The sequence below is a fragment of the Canis lupus genome, chromosome 6 (assembly GCF_003254725.2).
Source record: "Canis lupus dingo isolate Sandy chromosome 6, ASM325472v2, whole genome shotgun sequence".
Taxonomy (NCBI): Eukaryota; Metazoa; Chordata; class Mammalia; order Carnivora; family Canidae; genus Canis; species Canis lupus.
In genome coordinates, this window is record NC_064248.1 from 30,994,148 (window position 1) to 31,017,381 (window position 23,234).

Consider the following 23,234-nt stretch of genomic DNA (forward strand, 5'->3'; position numbering starts at 1 on the left):
TCTCTCTCTCTCTCTCTCTGTGACTATCATGAATAAATAAAATCTTAAAAAAAAAAAAAAAAAAAAAAAAAAAGAGAGAGAGAAGCAGAGACACAGGCAGAGGGAGAAGCAGGCTCCACGGAGGGAACCCGATGTAGGACTCGATTCTGGGTCTCCAGGATCACACCCTGGGCTGAAGGCGGCACTAAACCGCTGAGCCACCCAGGCTGCCCAAAACATGCAACTCTTGATCTCAGGAGTATGATCATGTAAACCCCATGTTGGGTGTAGAGATTCCGTCAGAATGTATAAATAGATACAATCATACCTGCCTTATAAATAATGAATGCAGCTAAAAGCTGTAAACCTGCCAGTGGATACTGCAGATGGAGAAGATGACCGTGAAGTCCTCTCGTTGCAAATCATGTTAAGAAATTCTATGTCCTTCATTCCCTCCAGCTGTAGAATCCCTCTTCCTTGAGGGTTCTCCCTGCCTACTTAAGATACAGACAGGAAAGTGTAGTTTATTAGTTGTCAACATAGACAAACATATGCCAGGGTCATTTTTATTTTGGAATGTCGAGTGGACAGGGACTAGGATTCAGTAATGGTAATGTCACTGGCAAAGTCACTGTTTCTATGTATGGCTCTTCTAATTTTAGTAGTTTTTAGACATTATTTGATTTGGGTATCAGTAGCTTCTACATCAATGTTTTTTATTTTTTAAAGCACTTGACAGAATCATCTGATTTGTGCTTTGTAATCTACCCACGAAACGCCAACAGTGTTCTTTAGAATGCTTAGTTTGTATTTGCAGCTAAAATAGTTTCTAATTCTTTTCATGAATTTTCTATAATTTATCCAGTTAAGATCAGTGATTTAGCATACATCCATTCATTTATCCTTAGCAGTTTTGGCAAACCACATTTTAAATTTCAGTGGGATTGGGAAGAATCTTAGGAATCTTTTGGAGGGGAAAGCAGGGTGTTATGAAAATTGCCAGGTGATAGAAAACCTGAGTCTTTTGGAGAAAAACCTAGCAGAATGCCTGTACCTGCTGTTATCCTTCTGCTTGTTAGTAAAAATCTACTCTGACGTTGAGCGCATAAGTAGATACTGCCTCTGTCAATTCAAAGTTTAGTAGCACTGTGAATTAAAGTTTAAAATTTTCTAAGTTAGCGTTAGTACAGAAAGATTTCAATTGCCATGGAGTAGAAACACAGAGGTTACTATTCGTATGGCCACTAGAGGGTGTGGACACCATCTGCTGAAATTTATGCTGCACTGCAAATGGTATTCACTTAGCAAAGAAATTTTTTAAGCTGCCGTGGATTTGCTGGCCTCCTATAAATAGCCTATTTCCAACTTCCTCATTATAGCAGGTGCTGAATACACTGCGCTCCATGGAATGGAATTAAAAGCATGCAAACTGGGTCAAGTTGTAATCTGGTACTCATATTTTATTCTTGCTAAATTGTAAACTTAATGGAGGAGTCTCGTCTCCTTTATCTTTTTAACTCTATTCTTTCTCTCGTTAACAAATGTTTATTTTGTGCCCGCTCCTTGCCAGGTACTGTCTGAGGTGGATATGTAGTGATGAACAAGAGAGACCCTCTGTTTCATGGAGGTAAACACAGAGATAAACAATAAACAGGGACACAAACAAGGTACAGGGACTTGAATAGTGTCCTCCCCAAATTCATATTTACCCAGAACCTCAGAATTTGCCTTATTTGGAAATGGGGTCTTTATAGGTGTCGTTCGTTAAGGATCTTGACATGATAATCATCCTGGACTTAGGCTGGGTCCTAAACCCAGCAGGCTCCCCACTGAGTAGAGAAGCCCCACCTGGGACTGGATCTTCAGGATCTTGGGATCGTGACCTGAGCTTCTGAAAGTGGCCACCTGACTGAGCCACCCTGGCACCCTGGTGTCTTTGTAAGAGAAGGAGAGGACACAGAGACACAGGCGAGAAGGCCACATGAAGACAAAGGCAGACACATACAGCCACAAGGCAGGGAATGTCTGGGGCCATCCAAAGCTAGGAAAGAGGCAAGAAGGATTTCTCGGAGCCCCCAGAGAGCACAGTCCTGCTGCCACCCTGATCTTGGACTTCTAGCCTCTAGAACTGTCACCAAGTTTGTGTAATTGGTTTTGGCAGCTCTAGGAAATGCACGTACAAGGTCATTTCAGACAAGTGCCCAAAGGAAAATGAAGGGTGATGTGGCAGACATGAGGGCAGGGGGGTAGAAGACAGGGAGGACCTCTCGGAGGCAAGGACGTGGGAGCAGAAATTTCCCACGAAGCCTGGGTGTGACCCAACCCTGAGGAAATTTGAAGGAAGGGCTCTGGGAGGTAGGAACAGTAAGTCAGGGGACGTAAGGCAGCATCAGGACTGGTGGAGCCAGAGCAGAGGGGAGAGTGATCACAGAGAAGAGGAGAGGGGGTCACAGAGGTGTCTTTCTCCTATATGTGTCCTGATGCAACTTCTTACTTAGTCGCACGCCTGAAGGAGGAGCCCCACGGGCAGTTGAGCTCCTGACCCCTCTCCTGATGGCCAGTTAAGCATCCGGGCCTGAAAAAAAAAAAAAAAAAAAAAGCATACGGGCCTGGATCAGTGGTCCTTGGGGTTGGAACCTAGGATTGGAAGATTTTCACACGTTGGTAAGCATCCAAGTGAGGAGGGACTGCCTGTGTCCCGGCAGGGCTTGCACCCCCGTCTTCGGCCTTACATGCTCGGCTGGCTCATCTGAAAGAGCCTCACAAGTGTGCGAGGGCTGGACAGAGTTTCTGCCTTGTGTTGGCCCCTGCCTTTATTTGCAACTGACCAAACTAGGGGCCCGGGCCTCCTAAGGTCCTTTTGTGTGAATATGCAAGTGTTTTGTTCCCCAAACCCCCTTTTTCCAGATTTAAGAACGGATTGTGGAGGAAACTCTGAAATATGTAACCATTTCTCGTACACAGCTCTTGGGGAGACACTGAAACTCCAGGGGCGTGGTTGTGATATTTGTTACTTAAGGCGTCATGAGAGCCAGTTTAATTACCTTTTTTTTTTTTTTAATTTTTTTTATTTATGATAGTCACAGAGAGAGAGAGAGAGAGAGGCAGAGAGAGAAGCAGGCTCCATGCACTGGGAGCCTGATGTGGGATTCGATCCCGGGTCTCCAGGATCACGCCCTGGGCCAAAGGCAGGCGCCAAACCGCTGCGCCACCCAGGGATCCCCATAATTACTTTTAAGTGATAATTTGCAGTAGAAATAAACTGATAACTATCACCTTTATTTCCTTTTTTTGGAAAGTTTCAGTCTCAAACATGCCAATTTTCAAAATTTAATACAGACTGTTAACGATAGCATGAATATTTGAAAAATAACACTTGAAGTAGACTTTGCCTGTTCCTTGTGTTCTGGATGGCTGGTCTTTTTTTTTACTGTTTCTGTAGCCTTGTATCATCCCCATAGTTTTTGAGTCTTCTTATGATCTTCATTGCTTTGGCAATGAAAAGTTAAAATCATTTTGCTTATGGGATTGTTTGCTTTGTATTGTTTATGGAATTGCTTTGGTCAAACTGCTTGAAAATTTCAGTGCCAGTTCTTTTGGAGATAAGGCTCCTTCATCCAAACTACATAACCCCGGGATGCCTGGGTGGCTCAGCAGTTTGGCGCCTGCCTTCAGCCCAAGGCATAATCCTGGAAACCTGGGATTGAGTCCCATGTCAGGCTCCCTGCATGGAGCCTGCTTCTCTCTCTCTGCCTCTCTCTCTGTATCTCTCATTAATAAATAAATAAAATCTTTAAAAAAAAACACAAAAAACAAAAACAAACTACATAACCCCTTGGAAAACTGCAGCCATGATACCATCAGCAAGAATAAACCCTTACTCTGTAGAGGTGTCCACAGAGGACCTTTGCAAATGGTCCAACCATTACTTATTTTATTTTATTTTATTTTATTTTATTTTATTTTATTTTATTTTATTTTATTTTATTTTATTTATTTTTATTTATTTTTATTTTTTTTTTAAAGATTTTATTTATTTATTCCTGAGAGACACACAGAGAGAGGCAGAGACACAGGCAGAGGGAGAAGCAGGCTCCATTCCATGTAGGGAGCCTGACGTGAGACTCCATCCCCGGTCTCCAGGACCACACCCTGGGCTGAAGGCGGCACTAAACTGCTGAGCCACCGGGGCTGCCCCGTTACTCATTTTTAAAGGTTGAATTTGGGTTTTCCTTGAAGACTCAGAATTCAGATTTTCCTTCCATTACTGCGTGTACATGCATGTATGTGTATACATGAACACAAGTATTTGTACCACATGTGATACATGCATGCTTGTGGGCTGTATGCTACTCCTGTGAACATGAATGAGAAGAGGGCTGAAATTTATCTCATTTAATTTTCAGCTGCACAAAGTATTTTAGCCACAAAACATTTATTAATAGGTAGGATGAACTTATTCCATTTGATTTTGGTTTGGAAGATTGATCAGAATTTAAAGAAATTTAAAGGGGTCTGTTTTCTTTCTGTTAGTTTCCATTTTTGTTATCTTTTGTGCCCAGTGTTAACTAAGTGACTAGAATTTCTAAAGATTTTGTCTTCCTTTGTTTTCGGTAGAAAGGCATATCATACTATCACAGCCTTGTTAAGAACTCAAACACTGTAATTCTGTTTGAAGTCAGTTCTGGGTTGGCTTGTTAAAAAACATCTTGAAGGAGTTTAGCAAAAGAAAATCCTGTTTTCAATAATGCTGCTTTCTGATTTCTTCAGTTGTTTGAGAAATTGTTTGCTGGTTTTTTTTTTTTAAGATGTTAGGATTAAACATTCTGACTCTCGGTTTCTAAAAGCCAGTTGATTTATTTAAAATTGAATCTTAAGCAAGTGATTTAGATTTCAAGGAGTGTGTTCCACTACAGATCAGAAATTTCCTTTTTTTTACAACGTACTGATTTAAAATTTTACTAACATTAAATTTCTACTGTATCTTTGGGATCTGATTTTGTTCAGTGATCAGCTCCAGTTACTTATTAAGAGCATGCTTTAGGGCCAGAAAGGAGACTTTACATTTGCCTAGTGCTTTATCAAGCTCATTTTTCTCAAGAACCTTGTGAGGAGTTGTCCCCAACTTGCCAGAGTTGTCTGAGGCTTCCCATTGAATGGTCCACCTGAGATCTCACAGTTTGTCTTTTAGGACAGATACGATTATCACAGGGCATCACCAGACAGAATTTTTGCCACAGGGCCTTCAGAGTAGGAAACAATTATTCCCCTGGTAGGGGCAGTTAATTGGTTTGGCATAATTGAGAGGTGTTCTGTGTTAAAGGTTAGAGAAATGGAATGAGCAGGTGGAAATAAATTTGTGGGAGTAGAGGAGCAAGAAGGTAAGAGATGGGCCCTCCGCAGACTGGCCTGAGCAGAGAGGAGGGTTATCCTTGTACAGGGCCAGGTTCTCGTGGGGCTGGCAGGTGAAGAAAGAGCCCTTGGAAGAATGACCTTGCACACAAGCGGAGTCAATTGCATTTAACCTGATTTCCCTAAGCATGAAGGCATGTTTGGAGGAAATGAGAGGAAGTGATTGAGGAAGAAATCTGAGAAAGATTACAAAGAAATCATTGATATAGCTTACTTGGGAGATGCTAAACAAAAGGCGTGAGTACTTGATGAACTTGATGTTGAGGTTTCTAGCCAGAGACCTAGGAGAACTGTCAGCAGAGTGTGGAGAGACCTACTTAGGGAGAGGGAAGGGAAGTTCATCGCTGAATGCCCCAGTAAACGCTGCTGCGTCTCCATCCCTTATTACTCTGTTGATTTTCTAGATGGAGGGAAAGCTTGGTCCCATCCTGCAACTGTGTTCATGTGGTTAGGCTTTTTAAAAAACAAAACGCAATGAATTGTGGTTGCCAAATGATGATGGCGTGTCCTGTTTAAAATATTTCCGTTACGCAGTGACTGCTGGTCCCTCAGTCACCTCATTCTGCTCTTGTTCCCGCAGCCTGGAGTCCTTGGCTACTTTGAGTTCAGTGGCTCACCCCAGCCTCCTGGTTATCTGACCTTCTTCACTTCAGCGCTGCACTCACTAAAGAAAGGTAAAAATGCTTCTTATCCAGACATTAGTACTTTCAGCAAATGTGTGTATATTAATATCTTTTTCGTGTGTTACCCTTATGATTATGTATTTTAATTTTCCCAATTCCTTTCTTCTGTATTTGTATTAAATACACTGTTGTGGATTCCGTTGGCAAACAAAATACTATGCTATTTCAAATACAGTCTCTTAGATATTTAGCTTTTTAAGATGTGGCTTGATCATATTGTGTCTGCAATTATGTATTTTGCACTTAAAAAACATACCATAATCTATTTTTTGAGTTTGTAGTTAACAAGTTTGGTCAGAGTTTTTAGTGGTTATATTACCAGTTGGATATACCATAATTTAGGAATATATTTCCTTTGGGAAGTATTTTTACATGTATAAAAGTCATATCATATTACAGCATAAGCACAAATATATTTTTAATTAATTTATTTACACTTAGCTGAAACATGTATTATTTGTAGTCCCTCCTTTTTAGATGAAACATTGTATCCTGCCCATCTTTTCATGTTGCTCCATGTTCCTCCTCTGTATCAGTCATGACCTCCTGTCAGTTTTCTGTTGGATACACTTTGATCTGCTCGCTTGTCTCTGTCCTCTGATACAGTTTCATCTGCTCACGAGTCTGTCTCCTCTGATACCCCCTGGTCTAGGCCCCTTCCCCAGCCCCTGGACTAGACCAATGGACCCTTAGCTGATACCCACTCTTGCCCCTTTGTCACATTAGGATCTGTTCTCCCCAGCCTCTAGGGCCCAGTTCTTTACTTGTCAAACCCCGATTCGTCCTTCAGGGTCCAGTTAAATACTACTCTCACAGTTTCCGCTGATCTCAGTTGGATATCCTATCAGTTCTCTTTTCTAACACTTAACATAGTTTGTGTTTATGTATGAAGTTATGAGATTTGTTTATTGTCTGTCTGCTTCCCAGACTGTGAGATTTCTGAGTTTAGGTAGGGTCCATGGATCTTCAGTTCAATGCTCTTTCTCCAGTATCTGGCACATAACAATCACTATTTGCCAAGTGAGCAATCAGACTGATGGCTGTGTCATTTATCCCCTAGTAGATCAACCAAAAATACATAACTGTCCTTCTACTACTGGGTATTAGATTGGTTCCATATTTTGGGAGGAGGAGGATCAAACAATTCTGTGACCGGCCATTTTAAGATGTACACTGTCTTAAGGTTGTATGCATAGAGAATCTACTGCATTCATATTTTTCACCTTGGGGACATTGCGAGAGGAAATCAAGCTGTCACATAAGTATGTGCCTGCTTGAAAGACTTAGCTGCACAGATTCAAGTGAATAAAAAGACTTAGCAAGTGAAAGTTTGAATTCTGAAAGCAGCATACTGCCAACATAAAAAACTTAAGAAGCCAATACTCAGAAATGTTCTTAGAGGGCAGCCTGGGTGGCTCAGCAGTTTAGTGCTGCCTTCATCCCAGGGCGTGATCCTGGAGACCCAGGATCGAGTCTCACGTCGGCTCCCTGCATGGAGCCTACTTCTCCCTCTTCCTGTGTCTCTGCCTCTCTCTCTGTTGCTCATGAATAAATAAATAAAATATTTAAAAAAATGTTCTTAGAAAATGAAAGCCCCTCAGAGATCTCAAGTGAAAACTGTACGAGAGTCCAGTCTGCAGTTACTCACTGACATGATGGTAGTGTTCAAGTTTTTTTTTTTTTTTTTTTTAAGATTTTATTTATTTATTCATGAGAGACACACAGAGAGAGACACAGGGAGAAGCAGGCTCCATGCAGGGAGCCCAATGTGGTACTTGATTTCAGGACTCCCAAAATCATGCCCTGGGCCAAAGGCAGGTGCTAAACCACTGAGCCACCCAGGGATCCCCATCGTTCAAGTTCTTGAGTTGAAGAGGACATTTCAAGAATGTGGAAGGATGTTTTTATTACCCAGTTAGCTTGTATTGTGTGCTAAAGATTCATCTTAAGTTACTTTTTCATTCAGAGGTTTCCAAAATATTACTTCCTTTTGGAGGAACCTTTCCAAGCGTGAGAGAGTAACCTTTTCCCCCATTTTTTCTTTTTCTTTTCTTTTTTTTTTTTTTTTTTTGTTAAGCAAAGGAAGGTGACGGTATAAATTACTTGAACAAAGTGAACCTCTTTAGTCAATCCCTGTTATTGACAAATGATCACATGCAGTTTCTTAGAATAATCTAGTCTATGATTACCTTTACTACATTTCTTTCCTAGCATGTGACTTTAGTGGGGTCTGGTAAAATCCTATTGCATATCAACTTTGCAAGAGCTGAGATTCATTCTGATTCATCATTTTTCACCTTGTTTTTGTGAGTAAGCTCTCACTTAAGTTCAATGAACCATTTTTAGAAGAAAAAGACAAGTTTGGAAGGATGATCCATAATAACTGCACCAAAATCTTGCCTTGATATCTAAGATTTTTTTCCCCCACTTTTCTTTCTCATACCCAGAAGGGAGATGATATTTTATTTACTAATGGTAGATGTTCGGTAAGAAACATATACACTTTTTTTTAATGTTATAGTTTGAAATGTAAATTATAGGTCAGTGTTGTATTTAGATTCTGTACAACAAATTGAGGCCTAAGACACATTTGCCACACTTAACACTTGGTTATAGAGCTTAACCAAAGAAGTGTTTAGAATGTGTTAGAAAGCAGATGTCCTGGTTCGACACTCTACCAAGTGTTTACAAAATGCACATATCTTTCCATTGCCTTAATGTTTTTTTAAGTGTCTTAGAAAGAGGACATTCTGACATTTGTCTTGAAGCTGTCTGGCCATCAGTGTACAAGTATTTTGAGAATGTACCATATGTGAAGCCTCATGTCTAGGTGTGAGGAGTGTGCTAAGAGAGAGAAGAGTGCATGTTTGCCTCAAGAATTCTTGAGTTTAGTTGTAAGATCTGGTTCCATGGTCCTTTGTTCCTCTCTTCCGACTATTTGTATAACATTTGATACTTTGCATGTTATCATAAGGCAATAGGGAAATTTGGCTTTCTACCTGAGCACTTAATACTGACTGCTTTCTCTTTGTTTTAACTGCTTCCTTTCATCTTAGTTATCTGGGTCCTTAATGAGTTGATCTCAGCCTTGGTGCTGATGTGTCAGTTGATGTAGGCCCGCCTGTTAGGTGATGTGGGCGGTGCCCCTTTGTTATATTTTTGTCCATTATTTTCTTGGCTGTGTTACTGTGACCATTTTTTATATAGCAGTTCTGTATTTTCATGTAGTTTAATCTGTGGTTCTTTTTCTTGATTTCTTTGATTTTTTTCCCTAAAAATCTGATCACTAACTAGTTCATTTTCTTCTTTTTAAATATAAAATTTGTTTAGCACTTTATGCTACCTGGATTTCCTCTGGCTTCACATACAGAGTATAGTAGTTGTTTTCTCCCCTTCTTACTGGCTAATCAGCACCATTTACAATATAGTACTTCCATTTTCCTTCATCTTTTTTTTTTTTTTTAAGATTTTATTTATTTATTCACGAGGGACCCAGAGAGAGAGGTAGAAACTCAAGCAGAGCAAGAAGCGGGCTCCCTGCTGGGAGCCCAATGTGGGACTTAATCCTGTCACTCCAGGATCATTCCCTGAGCCAAAGGTAGATGACGCTCAGCCACTAAGCCACCCAGGTGTCCGCATTTTCCTTCATCTTAATGATGTCTGGTTTTATTGCAAAATATTTTACTTGTAAATGGGTCTTTTTCTGTGTTTTTTCTTGGTCTAGATGCCTACTCTTTTTGTATAAGTAAATATAATTTCATTTCTTGCTTTGTAAGTCTGGACTTTGCTTCCTCTAGTTCTTGTGTCCTATGGAATCTTCTTTTATATCCATCTGTGCATTTGGCTGGATTTTGGTTGTAATTGTACTAAGTTTACAAATTGACTTAGAGGTGTTGGACATCTTCACATTTAGCCTCTCTTTCTAGGATTGCAACATGATTATTCATTTATTCAAACCTTTTAATTTTTTATGATAGGTCTTACACATTTCTCATTCATGTGTAATCATTTCAAAGTGCTGAATGATTAATTGTGGGCTAGCAGTCTGTGTCTTTTTCAGGATTCGGAGGGAACCAGTGTCTTGGATTTCTGTGCTCTCCCCAGACCACAGAGCCTCTATGAACCTATTTACTTTTGATCTTGGCAGGCAGGCTTTCTTTTTTGGCCTATAGAAAATTTGGTGGAGCGTTCAATGTTTTTAAGTTGCTTACTTGATTTTTTTCCCCCCTTCTTATGATTATATCATTGCTGTAAAAATATGTTCTGGTAAAATGTTGTTATATTATGCTATGATTCAGCAACTTTTTGAAAAGAGAAAATTTGCAACCAGTTTCGATCTTTTTTTCATTTGGAAGGATGCAGTGCTGCCTAGGGAGGGAAGTGGTGGTCTGGGAGATGGCACTGTTTGATCCGTACCCTTTGTTTGCCAAGGACAGGATCTATAAATTTGAGCAAAATATAACTTGTTTTTGTTTGAGTTTGTGTGTCTGTAAAACTGGAGAGGGTGGAGAGAAGAATAGATGCTTTATAAGGATATGTCATGTGTACAGTACTTTGAATAAAGTAATAGTCGTCATGTCTGCAGTAGCTTAATTAGAAAGCCACCTGGTGGAAAGCACTTCAAATAAGTATCGTGTCTATTTTCTTAAAAGTGTCTCCACCAGGTATTGTGTAACTTGACTGACCAGTGGACACAGGCCTTCCTTTGCTTGTACCTTCTTCTTGTATGGTGTGGTGTTCTCACTGTGGAAATGACCACGTCTCTCTCCCACTAGGATATGAGCTGCTTTGTTTGGATAGTATTTGGCCAAGGTTCTGTCCTCCTGCTCCTCCAGCTTCAGCACCCTGCTTGACCAGTGTTGTAGCTAAAAGGTTGAATGAATGACTATAATAAAGGGCACTTGACTTAGAAATTGCTCAAGTGAGTGTGATTGGAGCAATGAGATGTAAATCACTTTGGATCTCTTCCCACCACCGTCCCCTCTCCTCATCCCTGGCCTTTTGGTTCCTTAAATCAGTGTGTGGGCTCGCTCGCAGCAGGACTGCGTGGGCCCCTGCCTGTTGCGTTCTTCTTCGTCTTTCCATTGGCGTTTCACTGTCCCCTGACACTGGAGCCCTGACGAACTGAACTGAACTTCATATGGTACTTAAATGTTACCTTGAAAATATACTAAACCATTAACTAAGGATGTCGTGTCTACTTTCTTCTGCTACCTCTAGGAATTCCTAAACTTAGTTGACTGGGGAATCTTGTGGCATTAGTTTTCTAAGGAACACCCTTTGGGAAATAGGTTGTAATGAGTTTTTTAAAGAGGGGTTTATTAGAAGGACAAACTGCTGATTCCAGTGTAGGGTCCCTCTACTCCACCAGGTGGCGTCAGATTGACCTGTGCTTTGCTGGTAGACTGGAGTCAGGATGTGTAAAGAGCGCTCTCCTCCATATCCTTATTCACGAATAAAGCAATTTTTTGGAGCACTTTTCTGTTAGATTGTGAAATTTTATGCAAGAAGTCAGAAGGGGAGGATTTTCTTATTCTGTAAGTAACATTCTTAAAGGTATTGAAAAAAACAACGGACTGATTTCTTTCTTTTTTTTTTTTTTTTTAAATGAACTGATTTCTTAGGCAAGATTGACTCTGGGATTGCTTTTTTTCTTGAATTCCTGGATCTAACTTTTGGGAGTTTGAGGCAGGCAGGCATTGGGTTTAACAATTCTCTGTAAATGAAACAGGTTCTAGGGTTACTTGGTTTTCTTGGATAATCTCATTCATTGTCACTATACTCATAGAGGGAAATCTTTTCCTAATTGTCTCCTTGTTCTGAGGGCCACTGGGTACTGATTAATACACATTAGAATAAGTATGTTAGAAATTATATACTTTTTGTTCCTGTACCTGAAACTGACTTTTTGGTGATGTTGCTGTCATTTTAGCAAGCATGTCCTCATGTTTCACAGGAGATGCTTTTATTCCCATTATGACTTATCTCTTAAGCCTTGTAAATGCTGGTAGGGAAGAATTAAGCCTAAAGCAGACCTCTTCCACACTTTAAGTTAGGTTTGGAAGCATGACTTATTAATTCAACAAACATTTGAGGATCTACTGTGTGCTCCAACTATAAAGATGAATAAAACTAGTTCCCCACAGTGTAGTGCCACCAGATAGTGTGGCAGACAGGTAGGCTTTTTGATGTTTTTGAAGCTAAAATAAGACTCCAGACAAAGAACCAAAAACATTAAAATCTTGGGAAAAAAAACTCACCTTCTAAAATAAAGTCAAGCTTAGAGGTGAAACAACTCAGTGCAGACAAACCCAGTTCTGGTCTCTACTTGGCCACTTTTCATGTAAAATTGGATATGGTAAGCTGATACTAGGCTGAGCCCTTCCGTGAGTCAAGCCTTTTACCTGGATGATCCAGAATTCCCTGCCACTCTCTGAAATAGGAACTGTGAATATGTCATCGTGACTGTCTCTGTTGAGAAAATAGGCTCTGAGGAGGCTGTTAACTGACTCAAGGTCACTGTGATTGGTAGAATGGTGGCTCCCCAAAGATGCCCACTAGAACCTATGAATATGGCACATCACATGGTGAGGGAGGACTGAGGTTGCACGTGGAATTGGGTTGCTAATCAGCTGACCTAAAGAATGGGAGATTATCCTGGATTATGAGTGGGCCCAATATCTTCAGAAAGATCCTTAAAATTGGAATTGAGGCAAAGAATAGTGTCAAAATGATGCAATTTGAAAGGACCTGTCCAGCTGTTGCTGTTATTGGAGGTGAGAGGGGCCCCAGGCCACAGAGCGTAGGGAGCCTCTGGAGGCTGGCAATAGCAAAGAGATGGATTCTTCCCTAGAGCCTCTAGAAGGAACATGCCCTATTGACACCTTGATTTTAGTCTATTGAGGCCCGTTTTGGACTTCTGACCTCCAGAACTGTGAGATAAATTGATGTCCTTTTAACCTACTACATTTGTGGTGATTTGTTACAGCAGAGGCAGCAAACGAGTACTGTGGCATAGCAGTAAAGGAGGACCTGAGAGGAACCCAGGACCACGTTACTCCCATTTACTGTCGTGCTGTACTGGGATGAGGCAGGGGGCACAGTATGGTGATTCCCGCCTCCTGGTCTTCGCCCCAACACTGCTTCAACTATAGCGCCTTTCCCTAGTTAATATCCACCTTCCTAAGTTTTCAAGGCCTAGCTGAAGTCCTGGTGGTGTTTATAAATATTGCCTAGCTAGCATAATGTCTGGCACATTACGGACATCAAATGGAGTCCTACTTAGCATGGTTTTCTGATTTTCCCCTGAACTTTATATTAGCATCTTCCTAACAGGAAACTCCTTTTTAAATTTTTTTTTTAAATTTTTTTTAATTTATTTGTGATAGTCACAGAGAGAGAGAGAGAATGAGGCAGAGACACAGGCAGAGGGAGAAGCAGGCTCCATGCACCGGGAGCCCAACGTGGGATTCGATCCCGGGTCTCCAGGATCGCGCCCTGGGCCAAAGGCAGGCGCCAAACCGCTGCGCCACCCAGGATCCCCTAACAGGAAACTCCTATAGGCCCAGTCCAAGTCTCTTAATAAGTCATTTTAGAAGCTAGTGTCCTGGGTGACCATGGCCCACCCAGTCATCCCTTCCAACTGGTCTTGAGGTTGTCTGTAAGATAAGAGAGCTGTGCACTGGTTGCCTCTAAAAGACACTTCAGTCTGAAAATACATTGGCCCTTGGCCTGTTTCTGTAGGCCTAGGAAGTAAGAACTCTATATTTTTAAAGGTTTGTTTGCAAGAAAAAATAAAAAAAGAATGTGTGACCCTTGTGCTAGACCCTTAGAGCAGCCTAAGTGTGGTGAAGGAGGGATTTCTTTTGTGAAGTCTTTCCTTCCCTGAACATGTAAAAACAACAGGGAATTTAATTGAAATATGTACAAGAAAAAAAAAAAAAAAAAAAAAAAAAAAAAGAAATATGTACAAGAGAAGTACTTGAACTGATCATTTTAATATTGTGCTTTGGTAAAATAATAGATGGTGTGAGGGTGCTCACTGGCGTGTTAGTATATGTGACAGTGCATATTTAGCTCTGCAGTTTGTGTTCCTCTAAAACAACGTATTTGGAACACGTTTCTCTCTTCCCTAAGTCACAAGAAATTAAAAGTCACAGTGAAGAAGTTCCATGTTTACTTAGCATTTAACAGCATGGTGGCAAGCACCACAATGGCATGTTGTATCTGTGGTGTCCAAATGCCAGCTCATTTTCTGGATAATTGCTTTGTGCTTTATATTAAGAATTTTGAGGGATCCCTGGGTGGCGCAGCGGTTTGGCGCCTGCCTTTGGCCCAGGGCGCGATCCTGGAGACCCGGGATCGAATCCCACGTCGGGCTCCCGGTGCATGGAGCCTGATTCTCCCTCTGCCTATGTCTCTGCCTCTCCCTCTCTCTCTGTGTGTGACTATCATAAATAAATAAAAAATTAAAAAAAAAAGAATTTTGAAAATATGCAAACCTGAGAGTCACATGTCTAGTGACAAAATGCAAGTAATTGCTATAGTGCATATGTTGGAAACAAACATTTCGGTAGTCTTACATTTCTATGAAGGTGTTCTTTCATTTGGATGAATGTATTTATTACTGGAAATGTGAGAAGTCATCCATTGAATATTTATGGATCACTGTGTAAATGCTAAGTGACACAGGAGGGGGGTGGTTTTTCCTCTATAGAATCTTATTGTTTCCCTTTCTCTGCCTGGTCTAAAACCTTGGAAAGAGGAGTGGGAAAGCAGAAGTTAATAAAAATGGCAAAGTAAAATGAGGGTTATTTCTAGGGTGGAAGGTACAATGATGCAGGTTTGCTCTGTGGAATGTCACTATTTCTCAGAATAAAGAAGTGAAAGAAATTTTCTCAGGGAGTCAGTGACTTCTTAGCCATTGCCGATTAAAAGCCACATGACTTAATCCAGTGATATTTAGTTTGGAAGTATCCTGCTTTATTAGCAGTTCTCCTCATGAGTGTTTTTCTGGACCTGAAACTCCATTTTGTTCCATGATCCCTGAGAAATTAGCTCACACAGATGTCTCCTTTTTCTACCATTCCTGATAGAAAAATTGCCGCACAGCTCAGCTCCAGCCTTTCTGTTCATTCTTTCACTGCATCCTTGAGTGCCTTACTTTGCAGTGCACCAAGTGCATGCAGCTCTAGGCTTCTGAGAGAGAATTCATTTCAGAAGCTCAGCAGTTTACACCTACAGTCACAAGGTCTAGAGACTCAGCTTTTCCTTTCTGAAGGAGAGAAGGGGACACACTTTTAAAAATAAAAATAACTATTCTCTGCTGTTGGAGGGGTTTTCATGGAAAAAAATGAAATATTCCCTTAAGTATCCTTCCCAGACCATTATTATTGGATTCATTATCTCAGCTTCTTCCTAAGTTTATGTGAATCTTGCTTTTTCATGATTATCACCTTGGCATAGTCCAATAGAAATGAACCATATAGGTATTTTTAAATTCTCTGGTGGCAGCATTAAAAGATAAGAAATTGATGAAAATAACTTACATATATAAAATAATTCATTTAACCCAGTATATCCAAATTATTACCATTTTAACACACAATCAGTATAAAAAGTATTGAGATATTTTGGATCAAGTCTTTTATACTTTTGCACTTAACAGCACATCTCCATTCAGATGATGAAATCAACCAACCAACCTCCCTCCCTCCCTCCCTCCCTCCCTCCCTCCCTCCCTCCCTCCCTTCCTTCCTTCCTTGTTTTATTTATTGAGAGAGAAAGCAAGCACGAGTCAGGGGCAGAGGGAGAGAAGTAGACTCCCCGCTGAGCAGGGAGCCTGATGATGGAGCTTGATCCTAGAACCCTGGGATTATGACCTGAGCTGAAGGCAAGCACTTAACCAACTGACCTACCCAGGCACCCCTAAATGTTGAAATTTTGTAGGAAATCCTTTTTTTATTTTTTTATTTATTTTTATTTATTTATTTTTTGGAAATCCTTTTTTTAAAAAAATTATTTATTCATGAGAGACACAGAGAGGCAGAGACATAGGCAGAGGATGAAGCAGGCTCCCTGGAAGGAGCCTGATGTGGGACTTAATCCCAGGACTCCTGGATCACAACCTGAGTAGAAGGCAGATGCTCAACTGCTAAGCCACCCAGGCATCCCTTGTTGTAAATACTTAATCTATATTTAGATTACATAAAAATTACGTGGAAAAGGATTTACGTATTCAAGTTGTTTTAAACATACCTTAAAAGTTTTCCAGTGAGTGAGCTGAGTATCACTTTAAAATTAAATCAATTGAAATAAAGATGAAAATCGAGTCCTTTACTCACATTTAAAGTGCTCATTAGCCACATGTTGCTAGGACCTTGTAGCTCTGGACATAGGCTTCATTATTCAAGTGTCCCAGGGTAAAACAGTTTTTTCTTGAGCTACTGAGTCTCTTGCAAGCATATCCCTGAGTTAAATGTTTCAGATTTCTGTTCTTGGTTATCTGTTAGTTGGTGAGTGTGAGTTGTATATCTTTGCTTTAGGCAAATTTATTTTTTTGAAAGCAAGAGCACGAGAGAGCTCATGCACATGTCTGTGAGTGGTAGGGGTGGGGGTCAGAGGAAGAGGGAGAGGGATTCTTAAGCAGACTCTGCTGAGTGTGGATCCTGAAGTGGGGGCTGAAATCAAGAATCAGACGCTCAACCAGCTTGGCCACCAAGGCCACCCCTATTACTAATTTTAAAACCATTGAAAATCTATTCTCTTTCCCAACAAAAGAAATGATCGTTACTCTTTTCTGGAATGTTTGAGAATTTTAACGCTTTGCCTCCTTGAGGTGGTAGTTTTTGTTGCCTCAGTTTGTATGTGTTTTATACCAATACTAAACTGAAGTTTTAATATTAAAAATTGAATTTAAGGAAGTGGCTTTAAGCAAAATAAAATAGTCTGATGTTAAAATGTTATGCAAAAGCCTCAAAACAAAAATCTTGATGCAAACCAGAGAGATGGCAAGTGAGCCAGATGCATCTGAGTAGAAACCAGATGGGATTTCGGATTCTTCCATCCTGGATGTGCCCTTGGAGGTTGCCATGAGGTACATGGTGACAGTGGTGTATGGAAGGCACAGGAAGGTCAACAGAAGCTATCTACCTAGGGGGAATGTGGGAAGCAGTGGTGGAGCTTTCTGTTAGAGGCAGAGAAGAACCCAACCTCAAAAGACAGCAAGGGGTAAACTTGCATAAGTACTGAAAGTAGGCAAGATTAATGGATCAAAACAAGGTCATTTATAATTCAGAGCACACAGTGATGTGATGCTGTGGGCCTAGATGGTGGCTGTGTATGTGGTGGGCTGCCTTGTAGCTGAGGGACCCAAAGCCAGGGGCTTAGCACCTTTTTGTACCAAGTGTCTGATAAGCCAGTCTTCATACTGTGGTCAAATGACCTCCGTAGTTGCCTATATGATCAGCTACAGAGACTGATTAGTAACTGCTGCTCCTACCTCAGTGTTCTTTCTTGGTCTTGTTACATCTTTGGCAGTGGTCTTTGTGACACCTTTCACTACATGGTTGTGAATGGACTTGAAACTGGCCACTTAACCTGGCTAAGAAGAGTTTATTAAGATTTTTTATTATTTTTAATTAATTAATTAATTATTTTTAAAAGATTGTATTTATTTATTCATGAGAGAGAGAGAGGCAGAGACACAGGTAGAGAGAGAAGCGGGCTCCATACAGGGAACCCGATGTGGGACTCAATCCTGGGTTTTCAGGATCATGCCCTGGGCTAAAGGCAGACACTCAAACGCTTAGCCACCCAGGTATCCCTATTGAGATTTTTTTAAAAAGTAATTTTTTTTTAAATTTTTTTATTTTTTATTTATTTATGACAGTCACAGAGAGAGAGAGAGGCAGAGACACAGGCAGAGGGAGAAGCAGGCTCCATGCACCGGGAGCCCGATGTGGGATTCGATCCCGGGTCTCCAGGATCGCGCCCTGGGCCAAAGGCAGGCGCCAAACCGCTGCGCCACCCAGGGATCCCTTAAAAAGTAATTTAACAGGATCATGCGTATCATTGTTGGGCCTTATTTTCATGGGGAAGGGGAAAGCATTATTCCAAGTTTATTTTTAATTCTTTAATTAAGATTGAGTCCTTAATTAAAATACTGAAGCTTCATTACTTTTAGGAGAAAATTATTTGTTTTGGAAATGACAGAGACCCCTACTATAGAAAGCCTTGGAGCTCTGCTTAACAGAGAATGTTCTGGATGTGGAGGTGTGAAGTGTTATTTTTTTGTGTCTTTCTTACACTGTAAACTTCCTCTGCTAATTCAGGTACTCCTTGTGCACATGAGAGTGCAAATTTAAGCGCCTTCTTCTAGCAAGATTTCCGCTATATGCAGGAACTTAAAATAGATGTGTGAATTTCATAGATATGTCTATATGTGAAAAGTAAAGTTTTGAAATTGTGATATGTTCAGGCATGGCATGTTCGAATCAGCTGTGTGCAGGCAGACTGTCCATTCTTAAAGCCATTAAACAGCAATTTGAATGGGCCATTTCAACTTCTGGGTCAGGCTGTCACTTTTTCTTCCTCTGCTCCAATAAGTCATGTCGGTGACATTGGCTATCAAATGCATTTCCTCGTTGGCTGCTTTCCCCCCCCTTTTTTTTTTTTTTTTTTAAAGCCATGGCTGTCCCTAAGATTAAGCCTTCTCCTGGAGATCTGTCTCCTAACCCTCTCTAACATCCTGTGTTCTCTTTTGACGGCTTTGGGATCTGAACTTACGTATTATGCCATTTTTTGAAATTCAAATTCTGAGCTAATTTTATACTTGTAGAAAAGTTGCAGAAATAGGACGGGGAGTTCCTCCGTTTTCTTCCTTCGCCTTGCTTCCCCCATGTTAGCATGTTATATAACAAACCATTTGTTATGATGCTTTGGTCAAAGCTAAGAAATTACCATTGATACAGTATCATTAACTGAACCACAGACCTTATTTGAATTATGCCAATGTCGTCTTCACTAATGTTTCCTTTCTGTTCTGTTATCCATTCTGGGATCCCATATCACATTTAGTTCTTTTTTCTCCTTAGTCTCCTCCAACTCCTTTGTCTTCCCATGTCTTGCATGATCTTGACAACTTAGAGAACACTGGTCATTGTTCATTTTGTTGCTCAAAGAGCTCCAGCTTTCACCATTAGGAGTGTCTTGGGTTGGCTCCTGTGTCCTTTGAGTGCACTCCATCCTTCATTATGACACAAGATGTGTCCGTTTTCTTTTGTATTTCCTTGCCCTAGCTCTGGAATCACCCTCTTCTCCAGGGAGCCTGGGTTTCTGTTATGGGAGAAAGGCATTTAGAAACCAGGATCGGGGTGCTGGCTGTGCTGTTTGTTATCAGGTATCCTGACTTGTAAGCCCTTTCAGCAGATAGAGCGAGGACATGTATGTGTTCACACCCACACATATTCATACATTTGTAGTTCTGTTTGTTATCTGTGTCTGTGTGTGTGTATGTGAAAAGCCATAAGTTTATACTAATTCCCTCTGATTCCAGTCTAATATCAGCATAGCTTTCCTCTATTACAAGTAACTTTTCCCACCCACCCTGAGAATCCTGGCCCTCATTGTCTTCAGTTTTATAATATTTAGTCAAGATACTGTTCTCATTACTCCATTCTTTCTCCCCACTCCTCTACCCCTCCACTGTGGTGTTATAGTTTATCTGTTAGTGCTTGTTTTCCTCTTCAGTCTGCCCCACATCTTGGTTGGTGTAATGATTTTTTTTTTTTTTTTGTAAATATGTGAAGTGTGTGAAACCTCGCTGAGGCTCTGAGAGTTCGATACAAAGGTCTTCCCGGAGGAGGAGGGTCAGGCTGTCTCGCCCCTGCTCTCCCGACCCCATTTTCTTTCCTTTCCCATCCTCGTCCCTCCGCCCCCCTCACATAACCAGTCTCTGTCGTTTCTGGCTTATCCTTCCTGTGTTTCTTTGGTTTTGTGCCATTTTAATCATATTTGTATGAAAGGTGGTTTAACACAACATTAGGGATTGCCATTCCCCTTGGCCGCTCCTCTGAGAGGAGGGGGACACCACTACTGCAGAGTGGGACTCCTGTGATGAAGCCGGAAGCTTGGTGTGTTTACTACCTACATATTTTTATATTTTGGCTACTTGGATATAACTTGGTAACATTTGAAGTTTAACTAGTATCTTATTTAACATCTACTGATAACACAGAAGGGGGGTTAGGAAAGAGTGTACCTTTTCCTACACCATCTTATCCACTCACCTTAACACAAGATATTTTAGTCCATTTTCAGCCATACAAATACATCTACTCCTTAGGGGTAAGAAAAGATAGCTTACACTTAAGGATAAAGTCCTCTTTGATCTCTGCCCCCCCCAAAAAATTATTTTTATTATCCTTTCAGAGTCTTTACACTGTTTAAAAACATATGTGCCTGTAGGAAAAAAAATGGATGCTATTTTATAAGGTGGGAGGTTTTTATTTTTATTTTTTAAAGATTTTATTTATTTATTCATGATAGACATAGAGAGAGAGAGAGGTAGAGACACAGGCAGAGGGAGAAGCAGGCTCCATGCCGGGAGCCCGACGAGGGACTTGATCCTGGGTCTCTAGGACCGCGCCCTGGGCTAAAGGCAGACACTAAATTGCTGAGCCACCCAGGGACCCCCCACCCCGTTTTTTTAAACATAAAAATGTATACTTTATCTTTTTTTCAGCTTGCTTTTTCACTCACACGTGTCAAAAAAATGTTCATGTTGTATAGATAGCCTTGCTCCATTGTTTTTAACATCTGCAGAGTATTTCTTGGTGACTGTCTTTATGTGTGACTCTCAGTGCACATATGCAGATAAGCAGCAAGGTTTGAGGCTGCAGCCTGACGCCTGTGTCTCCTTGTGATCAGCATAGCCACTTGCTCTCTCAGGTGGCTACCACTTGATGTTTCCCACCAGCATTGTATAAGCGTCATTTCTCTACTGGTCACCAATACTTGGTATTTCCTGTGTCTCAAATTTGGGGCAGTTAGACGGTAAAGAGGGGTATTTTGTTTTAATATGCTGTCCTCTGAAGTAGGGAGGTTCAGTGTATTTTCGTGTAATTTTAGCCTTTACATTTTTTATGTGGTTTGCCCATTTTTTAACTTTCTTTTTCTTATTAATTTGTGTGAGTTCTTTGTACATCTTAGACTCATTCATTTAACCGATATTTATTGATCTCTGAGATGCCTAGGTACTGCTATAGGTACTGGGGTAATAGCAATAAACAAGATTTCTAATATCACAGAAGGTAAGGGGAAGGTGGACCAGAGAAAATCAAACTAAATCAACAAGATTATGTAGATATTAATAAGTGCTATAAAACAATAGAGTAATGGTAGAGAACATGCTAGAGTGGCGAGGAAGTCCCAATTTGCCCTTGCATATTTCATCCTCAGAGTATTTGCATTGAGGCGGGGTGGTCAGGGAAGGCTTCTTGGAGAAGGTTGGGTTGGAGCTGACGTCTGAATGATGAGGAGCCAGGCACGGAAATGTCCAGACAGAGGGAACAACATATGCCTGGGCTTTATGGTGGGGTTAAGGAGTGAAGGAGCCCGGGGTCACAGGAGATGAGGTCACATCATTGCAGCAGACACAGTGCAGGTGATGATCAGGGAGGTTATTCAGGAGGAGACATGAGGTGTTTCAGGAGGAGGTTTCTCCAGCAACTCCTTTCCTGTCTAGGCTAGGTGACCAAAAAGAGCTTTACTCTGGGGATTTGTGCATCAAGACTTGATCAATGGGTTTTATGGTTGTTTCAAGGCATAGGCTTTTTCTTTAATAAAGGAAAATTTTCTGTTTCAGATTACCTAGGAACAGTACGATTTGGGGTTATCACAAATAAACATCTTGCGAAACTGGTATCCTTAGTACACTCTGGAAGTGTGTATTTACATAGACATTTCAACACATCACTTGTAAGTATTTTGAAATCACATTTATATTAGTGCAGTGGTTCTTAACCTTGTTTAGGTCATGGACTTCTTTGAGAATTGAATAAAATCTCTGGGCACTCTCTCTAGGAAAGTGTACATGATTTTATATGCAAATTGAGAGTTTCTACAATCCCATGCTAGAGCCCGTGTCCCTGTTTATGAACCCATGCATTAGAGAGGGTTCTCAAATGTAACATCTAGAAATTCTTTGTTTATATTCTTTGATTTTGGTATAGCCTCGTTTTCCTCATTGGATGAAATTGCAGGATTATTCTGTTGGAGCTTTGTTACTCTGGGCCAATGTTCTCAGAGATTAAGCTTCCATCGGACGATGTTCTTTGTTCATTTGTCCCATTTATCAGGAGTGATCATGTGACGTTCTTCTCAGCCGATGAAATGGATTTTGAAGTTCTTGTTACATCAGTGAGAAGTTGATGGCTTCTCACCCTAGAGATCCTTGGTTTTCCATTGTCGTCTTTGTTCACTGATTTCATTTGCTTTTGGTGGACCAACCCCACCTCAGCTATTTCTGAGCTTTTGACCTATATCTTGCTTAGTCCTGTGCCTCTGCTCTATTTATTGCTGCTTCTTCAGTCCCATCACCGAGAGTTTATTTTTCTCAAGTATCTTCTGTCTCTAACTTCATTGACAGTGTAACATACAGGTTGAGTGAAGACCAGTATCTCTGTACCCTGTGTACCCAAATCGTTGAACCTGTTCCCCTTGATTCAGTGTGCAAGTCTTGTGCCTGCCAGGGGACCATTAGGCCCTCTCTGGGGGTGCCCCTAGTTGGTTCCCAGTTGGTTTGCCAGTGCCCTTGGCTTCTGCAAACCCCTAGGAGCCCAGATGCTGTGCTTTATTTCTTGTAGTTTGTACTCCAAAAGTCAAATATATTTTTGTGTTTTCCTAATAGAAATGCATATATGATGTTAGAGTGTGGTTTGCAAACTCCTGCTGTCCCACGTGGAGAATCACTGACGTCCTGGTTTCTCTGCTGCCCACCTGCCCTCCTTGTGCCTCTGAGCTTCTTCTCCCTCTGTTTTCACTGTCATTTCCTTCATCCTCTTTTTGTTGCATTCTGGACGACCAACACATATTTGTTGGGTTTAGAAGGGAGGGCACTGAGGAAGAATCATAAAGCAGAGAGAAGCTAGGCCTGTGGGA

At 40.9% G+C, this 23,234-nt stretch overlaps 1 protein-coding gene across 1 annotated transcript in view; it reads left to right on the plus strand.

The window, feature by feature from the left end:
* Positions 1-23,234, plus strand: part of TXNDC11 (thioredoxin domain containing 11) — a 63,876-nt gene that overhangs the window by 21,999 nt on the left and 18,643 nt on the right. The window contains 2 exon segments of the mRNA XM_049111388.1: positions 5,972-6,065; positions 21,940-22,052. Coding sequence (XP_048967345.1) covers positions 5,972-6,065; positions 21,940-22,052 — 207 coding nt within the window.